Consider the following 11,690-nt stretch of genomic DNA (forward strand, 5'->3'; position numbering starts at 1 on the left):
AGAAGGTGTCATCTGTGAATCAAGAGAAAGCTGAGCAAAATAAATGTAAAGTGGAAAGTTCAGATTGTGTTTTCTCCGTCACCACACAGGAGGAGCTGCTGAGCAGTCCCGGGTCATTGATGTCGGAGATGAACTTTTAGCCATCAACGGCAGGTCTTTGCAAGGCCTTATGCACTATGATGCCTGGAACATCATTAAAATGGTCTCTGAGGGTCCTGTTCAGTTAGTCATCAGAAAACCGCGGACTTCAGTATGACGTCTGATATATCTGCACGTTTGTGAGATGCCAAACTGGGGCGGACTCTCTTAATTGTACATAGATTTTGCATTGTTTTTATATGTGTTTGATACAGAATCTCTATGATGAAGAATTTGTTGCACATTGATTTTTATACAAGGCTTCTGCAGATTTGTGCGGGCTTAAGGTATTGACTTTTTAATTGTAAGAACTATGAATTATGTTAATAACTACATCCCTTGTATGATAGTTTTATACTTACAGCTATTACATGGTGATATTGCAAACCACTAAAGAGTTTGTTCACTCTGCCTAATCTAATGGAATATGTCAATAAAAAAAAAAAATATATATATATATATATATACGTATATATATATATATATATATATATATATATATATATCACACTCTGTGTGAATTATAAAGTGAGATTTTGTTTGAATTGGTTTGTGACTTAAAATGTATTTGTGGATTTTTTTTTCTTTTGTTTCTCTAAATCAATTATTGATTTATTAATTTATCTTGGTGAAGGTTAAAGGATGTAATTTTAGTGCTACTTAGAAATAGATACAGACCATTGTACAGAAAAACAGGAATCCCACCTCCCATAACGGCATTAGTTAAACCGCAAGTTTACGTGGCAAAAGCAGCTTTTTTAACAGAGACTTCAGAATAAATACTCTAAACAAATCTGTTCATTTAAAATACAGTCATTTAATGAAATAAAAAAGACATTAGAACACTTTGATTTGACTGAAATATAGATTTTTAACATCATGACATTTCAGATTGGTTATGTTTAATCATATTCTTTCAGCTGTGAATATTTTCATGTTAACTCACATCTGAGAATTTCAAAAAAGTTGCCTCTTTAATAACATGTATTAGTGCTGTTTTTATATTTTACTTGAATTTTCTGTGTAAATATTGAGGTTCCCATTGATATTATTGTAATTTAATTTCACTGAGTATTAAGCACAAGTGAATTAACAAAAGTGTATATGAAAAAAATCAATCATGAATTGTTCTGTTCCCTTGTGAATAAAGACATCAGATATTTTATAAATATGATATTAATTTTACTCGTGCATCAATATTACCTGTCAGGGTTACTAATCTTATTTTATATTAATCAACCTATTTGGGGAACTAGCAGTTTTTGTCAACTTTGTTTCTACTTGTTGTATGCAGATAATTTGTCAAATAAGTGCCTTGTTATTGTTTGTTAATCATGGCATTTGAGCCATGGATTCCATATAATATTTCCACACATAAACCAATACACAATGATACAATTTACATTACCGTTTAAAAGTTCATGCTGTTAAGATGTTTTTGATTTTGAGAAAAAAAAGACAATGTAATTACAAGATTTTGGTGGAGGACAGCACTTAACATTATTGTCTATTATCAGCCTACAAAAGCCTAATTGGAATGTTTGCCACATTATCAGTTTTCAGTTGCACTTAACTTCTACTTCTTAATCCAAGACCAACACAGCGGCGCACATGGAGTCTGTTTGCAACTCTTTCCAGTCCAGATGGTGTCCACAGTCTCCTGGGAACTGCTGCTACCTCTGTCTATCTGCCAAGAGATCAATAATCGCTGACAGGCATCAATCTTCTCACAAAACACCTCTGTTCTCTAAGTGTCTTTCTATGATTTAGCTATTACAAAATGATCTGAACTAGAAACTGCAGCTGCTGTGACCATCTTGAGTTGTAGCCGGTTTGCCAGCAGACTGAATATGCTGGCTATGACAATACACAGGTTGATGTAACTATTGAAAAAATGTCTGTAAACACAAAACACATACATTATTGCAAATATGTATCCACTACTGCCACGTGTCAGCAGTCTGATGAAGAGGTTTACATTTCTAGCAACAATAGCTACTTACCGTGGCTACATATTTTCTTCAAACTTTGTCAGTTAAAGACAGTCCTCTGAGAGAAAAAGAAGTAATAGCCAATATGTTCAATTTTGTCATTTAGGAAAATGGTAACATTTATGAGTCTAACAGGTGAAAAAAAACTATTGGATGATTTGCATAGGCTAAGGCTCAATGGGCTCAACTGTCAATAACACATGAGCTGACACTTGTTGAAATGTCACAAGTTTCAGTTCTCACCCATTTCCTGTTCTCCATTTAACAATCATGTGATCAAAAGCCACAAAACCAGTGTGAAATACCATAAGCAGAAGAAAGTGTGACACATCATGCCTAGGCAGCAAAATCCAATAGAACAATATTTTGTTTGTGCACAACTTAAAATGTATGTATTTTTTGACAAGACTGTGGTGAAACCTCAGATAAATAACTTTTGGATGTGACGTTTAAAATTAAATGGCAGCTGTGTGGGTGGTACAAACTCTTTGACAGGACCCCTAGAATGGAAAAAGTGAGTAGGCTTATAAAGGTTGAGTGGGGTCCAAAAGACCACCAGACAAAATTCTATTTTTAACAATATTTTATTGTATTGTGGTTATGTTTATGCAGATAGAAAGAAAGAAAGAAAGAAAGAAAGAAAGAAAGAAAGAAAGAAAGAAAGAAAGAAAGAAAGAAAGAAAGAAAGAAAGAAAGAAAGAAAGAAGCTTGTTGCTTCTATGTTTTTGTATGGTTGACTTGTTTTTAGCATTCCAACTTAATAAGTCTATTCAAGTGTGCTATTGTATACTTCTAGGCTAACTATATAAATCCCAGGGTTGGCAAGGTGGTTTGCTGAGGGAAAGACATGTGCTCAGAGAAGCTTACAGTGCAAATACACATGTGGGGATCACCCAGAGGAGGGGACCATGCACACGGATACACCTAACCAACGCGCAAGCATAGACCTTTTTCACAAAAACCGGATATACGTAGGCCTAATTGTTGTGGAAACGGAGTTCCCGTCAACTGTCGACACATTAGAAAAACCTACTCTGGGAGGAGAAAATTGATCAGAGAGTCTTCAAAACTTCGAAAAAATGTAAACTTGTCATGGTCCAGTTGTTGATGACTTCGTAAAATGCTGTGGTGATGCTTGTCTGCAGCTGATGTAAGACCAAAGATATGACTATTGATTTCAGAACTGAAGCTCATTCTTCCCGATATACGTTCATTAAAGGTAAGAATGTGTGGAAAGTTATTCATATTTAGGGAGTATTATTTACAATAAACTGCATTTTGATGTAAATACCAGAAAGAAGTCTGTCAGTTTTATTCAACAGTTATCCTGCATGTTTTGCACTGCTGTTGCTATAACGATCAAAGATGAAGAAAAATTATACAAATATTAATTTATCCCTTGTACACTCAGATTGTTAAATACTCAGAATGGTATATATTAATATTTTAAATTTATATGTAGCCCACTGTTGTGTGTTCTTATTTATCTTGTTTTATATTGTGGTGTATTTTATGTGCTTATTCCACTGGATACATATCTTAATAAAGTTGAACATGAACTAACGTTACTTCAAAAACACACACAAAACATAAAAAATAAACAAACAATGACGGCTTATTGTGAATGGTGACATGAGAAGTACAGAAGATCACAGGATCAAATCCCACCAGATTGCCTGAATCCAGTTCCTTCGAACTTCATCGACAGGGAACTGGGAAGGAATGAAAACGACAGGTAGGCTATGGCTGCTTTTGGGAATAACCAAAAAGATCGGTACGCAACAACTCTCACAAGTTACCTTCGGCGCTATCTGTTATGAATGGAGCGGAAGAAGATTACCACAACAATTGCGTATTTCCGGTCACAAATACGGAAGTTGTGAGAAAGGTCTTGTGTCGACGTCAGCAGTGCTGAAGGAACTCAGGGTTTGACGAGGAAGCTATCGCACGTATCCAGACCGTGAAGTGGAATGGCGAGCAAACGAAGACACCTGAGCAGGTCGTAAAATCAACGTAAAATCATCCTATCGTTTATTTCATAGGACAATCTGAAGAGGTAACGTTACTTTGCACTGTAAAATCACCGTAACATGGCCTAATAAGAAAATTCGGCAAAGTTACACAGAAATATTTTATGTAACTTAGTCACAGACGCGAAGCAGAAACGCTCAGTAGGATTTTACGACGAGGTAGGATGAACCGATAGATATGGCTATAATTTTGCGCTACGGTAGGAAAATCTGACAAGGTAGGACAGATCGACAGAACACCGGTACTAGCTGGTTGAAGCTAACACATGAGAGGACATAGTATAATCGGAGATTGTATAATCTGGCGAATGTTTTGGGTGTGCAGCCTGCAACTCTGCAGATGTCTGTTAGCGAGGTGCCATGCGCAAGAGCCCAAGAGGACGTTACACTCCAGCTCATGCTAGCTGTGAATAGCTACAGTACATGCTAATATAAGTGCTAAATCATGCCAAGAACATTTTAAGAACGCTATAAAAACTCTATAGTAACCATATGTGACAACTACCAACCACCTAGTAACACCATAGCAAACACATGGAACACCCTAGCATCCACCCCAAATACCCTAGCAACACCCTAGCAACCACCAAGCAACACCATAGCAACCACCCAGAATACCCGAGCAACCGCCTACCAACACCCTAGCAACCAGCAGAATACCCTAGCAACCACCCAGAAAACCCTAGCAACTGCCTAGATTACCCTAGCAACTGTCTAGGGACCACCCAGAACACCTTTGCAACCGCCTAGCAACACTATAGCAACCACCCAGAACACTCAACTATCTGAACAACATGAATAAGCCATATGTCAGCATCAGAATATCGTACAGATGTTGTTGTTGTTGGCACGTATGCAGTCATGCACAACGATTTTGTGGTGAGTATTGCCACTGCAAGCACCTCTTCACATTTTCTTCTGGAAATGTTCATTCTAGTTTTTCTATCCTATTCTATTTTCCATTCCTTATATTTCTGTGTTTTACTTTTATATTTTTGAGCTGCTGTAACACAGGATTTTCCCCAGTGTGGGATTCATAAAGTTTATCCTTATCCTTATAGACCATTTCACAAGATGTAAACAACACTGGTCCAGAAACACTTCCTGTTTCAGTTTGTAACCGTTTTCTTTATTTCACATGTAAAGAAAATATCTTAAAGATGTTTGTTTAACTTTTTGATTCAGTTTTATATGTTCTGTTGGTTGTATTTTATCCCAGCTTTTATGTAGTGCTAAAAAACTGAAACAGGAAGTGCTTCTGGACCAGTCTTGTTTACATCTTGTGAAATGGTCTATTGAAATAGTACACTTATAAGTATAATACTAGTACATTGATATTAGTATTACTACAAAAATAACACATTTAGAATAAAATGAACTTGAAGCATACTCATTTTTGTAAGGATGGTGTGATTTTTAACTTTACCTCTAAATGAATGCATATTAATAACCATTAATTCTGCCAAAATAAACTTCTAAGACTAATGTTTCTCTGCTAAGCACGAAATAGTCCAGAGGGAAACAGCCCTTGAAATTTTCCATTTTGCTGTCTCATGCTTTTAAGTAATCTATCATGTGAAGTTGACTTCATACAGTACCTCCCCCTTGGGAGTCCTGTGCCCCTACTCAACCTCCTTTGTTCCTTTTTCAAAGAAAGACTTTTCTGTCATTCAGCAAATTAACTTTCTCTAAATCTCTTCCTCTTTCTTGATGTGTGCTCAGAACCTCAAATGGAGCCAGTTTTTAAATTCAGATTTTAACCTAGATACAAAGTGCAAGTGAAGGAAGGATTTTTAGACAAAATACAATGCGCTAACGTCTAATTTATTAGTATATTATTTTACTACTTTTCTGTAATAAATTCCCTTAAATAACTTTAGTGTAGCAAAATTGAATTGTGGACTTTTAAGGTGTTTTGATTTGATATGTAGACCTTGTCACTCAAATACGTTGTGTGAATGTTTTGATTGTTATAACATTATAAAAGAAGGATTTAGGGCAGTGGTTTTCAACTGGTTTAGCCACATGTCCATTGATAACCCAAATAGTAACACCGGTAGTAAAATTGTATAGCATACCAAATATGAGCAAAAAGCAAAGAATTGAACTACTACCTTGAAATGCATACACAATGTGCAAAATTATTAATGTCATATTAAATAGGAAAAATTGACAATTTTGTAAAAGCATAAATGATGATTTGCTTGCCTAAAACAGGCAGTTGACCACACACTATTAGTATTTTCCATATTACCAAGAGACAGATGCATTTGCACAAAATAGCATGGGCTGTCCAAAGCTGTCCGATTGCTGTTATTTGAACTTGGAAATGAACAGAAATATCAATATACCTTTGGCTAAAACAAACAATGAAGACTCCCTCTAAAAGGTCAAGCTGATTTATTGATCATGAACTTTAAATGTGAATCAAGACTTCTTGAGTTTGACACACAGGGCTTATATTTTACAGCTTATATTTTATATATCACAAGCTCCATCAGGAATCGTCCAGATGATCCATGTCTCTGTCTCTTCACTGTGTGTCACAGATTGGTGGTTCCTGTAAACAGAAGCTAATGGATTATGTCACTTGCAGTCATGGATATTTGGAATGCTGGTCTCATTCCAGAGTCAGTCTGAAGGGAGGGAGGGAAGGGAAATGAGACCATCTCCAGAAAATAAATGAATCTCTTTCACATTATACACATGCATACCCACTGGGTAAGGAGTGCCCACCTACAGTAACTGTGACATCATTGCACATCTGGAATCTAAATGCTCTTTCAACATATTGGTTTTGGTTAAAGGGTGGCAATTTTGCAGCGATCTCCTCATTCTTAAACTCTTAATTTTGTGAGACATCAAATCCCAAATTTCAACTGTTCTTAAAAAAAAAAAGGGTTTAGCATGTTTTTAAGCCGATTCATGAGTTCACACTAACCTATAATTAGATAGAGTAAAGGTTACGCATATTTGGCATGCTGACTGAGGGGAGGGCTCCGAGTTCGGAATTTCGCCTGAACGTATATTACCCCCCAACACCCCAGCATTTTTCAGGCTAGGAATTGTAGTATTGACGGATCAGACCTGTTTGCCCAATAGTGGTAAGACCAAGGAAAAAAAAAAAATCTCCCATCCCCATATAACATCACTTCTCTGTCTTTTACTGCCCTGACAGGAACGTTGGTCTCCTCGGTTGTGAACCGCTCCTGGTGTGCGCCTGGTAAATTCGACATAATATTAACAATCCGCAATGCAACATGCGCACCTGCTCTTAAACGGTATGTTGGATGATGCTCTGATTGGTTTATTTCACATTACGCCCAAACCACACCTATGAATAATGAAGCTATTTCAGACCAACCCCTTTTAAACTTGCGTCAGGGGCAAGAGTTATTTATCCTGCTGGTAAAATAGCAACAGCGCAAGAGTTTCAGATCGTTAAAATAGGGCCCTTTGTGTGTAAACAGTTGGAAAAACGAATGTAACAGTAACACATCTTTTTTACAAAATTGAAGCATTCAGAAAACTAGGACCGGTTCTCGAAGGGAAGCGGTCCTCCATTTTGTTCCCCTACCCAAACTGCCCTCAGCTAAGGAGAAAGCGGCTACTGTGGTTGACCACGTCTTTCGCATTCATGGCCTCCAGACAGATTTGGTTTTACAACAGAGAGCCCCAATTTATATCCAAATTTTGGAGCGTTTTGATTGCTAGGGGCGAGTGTTAGTTTGTCATCTGTGTTTCATCCCCAGACTAACGGTCAAACGGAGCACGCCAACCAAGATCTTGAAAGAGTATTACAATGTTTAGTGTCTCAGGATCATTCTTCCTGGAGCCAACAGATTTCTTGTGTTGAGTATGCTCACAACTCGTTACCAGTTTCATTCACGGGCCTCTCTCCGTTTAAGTGTAGTATAGGTTACCAGCCACTAATTTTTCCTAATCCGAAGACCCGGTTCCCTCTGCTCGCATCTTCGTCCAGAGGTGTCACCGCACTTGGAGACGACTCTCCTCCAGGTGGGAACGCACACTAAGGCTCAGGCCGATCGCCACCAGCTGAAGCCTGGTGTAGCTCAAAAAGTGTAGCTTTCTTCTAAGAACATTCCTCTCCGCTCCATTAGTAATGAACTGGCTCCCAAATTTATTGGCCCATTGGCAGTGGCAGTCTGCCTCAAACTCATTCCATTTTCCATGTGTGTCCAAGACGGAGGGGACATAGATTTCAGTACTTGGTGGGCTGGGGGACTTGGAGGAGAGAAGTTGGGTTCCGGCTAGAGACATCCTGGATAATTCCCTTATTGATGATTACAATCAATGGGTAGGTTCTCATGTGAGCGCCAGGAGGCGCTCCTAGGAGGAGGGGTACTGTCACGGTTTATTGATTCACTGGCTCGCCCTCGCTCTGTGAGTATGTGGTGTGTGTTGTGTTGGTAGGCGTGGCTCGTGATCGCAGCTGATGAGCGGATCAGAGCCAGCTGTTTCTCATCACGACACCCTATTTATTGTGTGTGGTGCTGACACTTATAGTCAACAGAATGTTCAAAAAGGGACCATTAAAGGGATACTCCACTTTTTTTTGGAAATAGGCTCATTTTACAACTCCCCCAGAGTGAAACAGTTGAGTTTTACCGTTTTTAAATCCATTCAACCGATTTTCTGATATTTAGAAGAATATCAGTAACCAGACAGTTTCTGGTCTCATTGACTTCCATAGTAGGAAAAAATATATACTATGGTAGTCAATGAGACCAGAAACTGTCTGGTTACTGATATTCTTCTAAATATCAGAAAATTGGCTGAATACATCTGAAAACGGTAAAACCCAACTGTTTAACCTCTGGGGGAGTGGTAAAATGAGCCTATTTCCAAAAAAAAGTGAAGTATCCCTTTAAGATAAAGTTACCCTTTTTGCAGGAAACTGCAGATTTGCAGCAATACAATCATTTTTATTAATCATTGATCACAGCTGATTGATACTGTAACAAACAACCATCTTCAGTCATGAACAATAATAAATTGTTTCCTAAATTAGCATCAAGCATTTGCATTCATGAAACTGAGATTCTGTTCACACCAGAGAGGAAAAGCTGAAGGGCACAGTTTAGGCCACAGTAGCCCATCCAGCCTGAAGATGGATGGCTGTGTTAGTGGAACTTTGATTAACAGCTCCATCCGGACTTTGGCTGGTGGCTCACCAGTCTGGAGCTGGTCCAAGGAGACCCCACTAGCCCAGCTGTGCTGAAGCAGGCAATGTCTCGCCTGATGACTGCAGTGGCAGGAAAATACATCTTCCTGCATTGAGCCTCAAATGTATTTCCCCCTTCTACATACACTGTGATTGAGGATTCAGTGCGTGCCCTGATGAATACAAACACTAACACACTCATCATTTTCTCTTTCACCTAAATGGCACCTCATCTCAATGCAATGTTGATGGAATCAGCGCTGCTGATGTGCAATGCAGAACTTTGCTAATGATTCTCTCTGAACCGTCATCCACACATCATTCAGTGCCCCTCGATGATTTCACCATTATGTAGTGATAAAAGAGCCCTGGTGAATTTCAATGCAACATATTTTGGTGGGGAATATAGGCCTAGGAAGCACTGTGTTAAAAATAAACAGACTGTATATATGAGATAAGTGTACATGTGTTTACTGCCAGCTGACTGAAGATAAGGGGAGAATTTGAGAGAAAGAGAGAAAATGCACGAATGAAGCAGGCGGATAGAGACGAGAGCAGTATTTTCTGATTTTGTGGGGAGACCCACATCATTGAGCCGACTCCTTGCTGAACTCATGATCCGTTCATTAATCCTAATTTCACAGTGAGTCAAACAGTTGGTGAGAACATAGTGTATGCACTCTGTCTCTGATGCTCTTTATTAGCAGGCCTGCATGCTATAGATAAAGTGTGTTTAAGAGGCTGGATGTCATCAAAGGTTTTGGGATGGATGGATGGATATGTTGAAAGTCAAGTTTGTCTTCAGGTCTTCATTCATTTTAATCAATTTGGGAATCACTCCTGCTTCAAAAAACAAAAAGTGTGCTCTCAAGCCACAGCAGCCAATCACCACTTTCTCACAGTTAACTAGTTGATTTTTAGCTTGCATATTACTAGAATATTGACTGTTTATAAATACTTATAAAGCACATATTAATGCCTTATTCCGCATGACCATATTCTCCCTTAGAACCTACCAATAGTTATATTGCCAATACCTACCTTCCTAAATTAAAAGGCAGTAATTAGGGGTTTGAGGCAAAAGTCATAGCATAGTTATGAGTATTGGACCCTAAACTATAGTGTGACTCCACTTTTTGTTATATATATATATATATATATATATATATATATATATATATATATAAATATATATATATATATATTGCCCTGCCCTAAAACTTGTTTTTGTCAGTGTTTACTTAAAAACATCCACTTATGCAAAATTACAATGGTAAATATTTAATTGATGAGTTGTCAATACAATATATAGCATAGCAATATATGGTACGACTTAACCCCTAAATTCAGCACATTGACACAAATGGTAATTGCAAATCCACCTTTGCTGCCTGAAGTGCAGTTGTTTTTGTAAATTGCAGCCATCCATTTGCTTCTCTGCTCTGTAGTTTTTGCTACAAAAATGTCTTGATTATGACAACTTGACATTAACCAAGAAATCATAACCAGTCACAAATATGTCATAATAGGTTATCAAACTTAAAGAAGTTATTTAGCTTTGCGTTAACATTACATTACCCTGTCATATGTGGTTAGTTTTGACTTTGGCCGTCATGACACCATTATAACTCATGAATATTTTACTTGTCCTCAAGTAAAGTGGAACACATTGTACTAGTTATAAAGATGTCATTAAGGGTTATTACACTGTCAAATGCTTTAACAACAGTGTCATTAATATTTCCCCTTACCTCAAGTAAAGTGGAAGATGTTGGACTTAAGATGTCAGGTTGACAGGTTATGATTTCTTGGTTAATGTCAAGTTGTCATAACAAAGACATTTCTGTCTTTGCTAATGTCAAGTAACATTTCAAGACATTTCAAACAATGTCAACTTTGCATTAAAAGTGTCATAATTTACCGAATGACACTTAATGACAAAAGTCAAACATTCATAGACTCCTTTATGTTCATGACAGGTGTTATGTCATGTTTATGACAGTGTCATGTCAGTCTATGCACACCCCTTCAAATAAAGTGTTACCAAGTTTGGTTTAAAAAAAATCCTGAAACCTATTTTTTTTTTTAGTGAGTGAAAAAAACATTGTTTTTTTTCAATACAAGCATAGGCCTACATGTAATTTCGTGTCTTTTTATTTTTTTATTACTTATCTCTACTTATTAGAGAATCAGAGTAGCTGCCACTACAGAGGATAATACTAAAAAATAAAATAAATAAAAAAATAAATAAATGTACAAAACTTTTTTTCTGGTTCTCGGGATAATATACCTCTCAGATCGCGCTACCAACACTATATTTGTGGTGATGCATACGTTACTACTTGA

General features: G+C 37.4%; 1 protein-coding gene across 2 annotated transcripts in view; it reads left to right on the forward strand.

The window, feature by feature from the left end:
- pdzd2 (PDZ domain containing 2) overlaps nucleotides 1-566 on the forward strand; it is a 74,131-nt gene extending 73,565 nt beyond the window's left edge. For both annotated transcript variants that reach the window (XM_039650092.2, XM_039650091.2), the window contains one exon: nucleotides 90-566. In XM_039650092.2, the coding sequence (XP_039506026.2) occupies nucleotides 90-256 (167 nt within the window). In that variant the 3' untranslated portion in view covers nucleotides 257-566. The remainder of the gene's footprint in view (nucleotides 1-89) is intronic.
- Nucleotides 567-11,690: the final 11,124 nt, after the last annotated feature.

The sequence above is a fragment of the Pimephales promelas genome, chromosome 4, assembly GCF_988280905.1.
Source record: "Pimephales promelas chromosome 4, fPimPro1.hap1.1, whole genome shotgun sequence".
Lineage (NCBI taxonomy): Eukaryota > Metazoa > Chordata > Actinopteri > Cypriniformes > Leuciscidae > Pimephales > Pimephales promelas.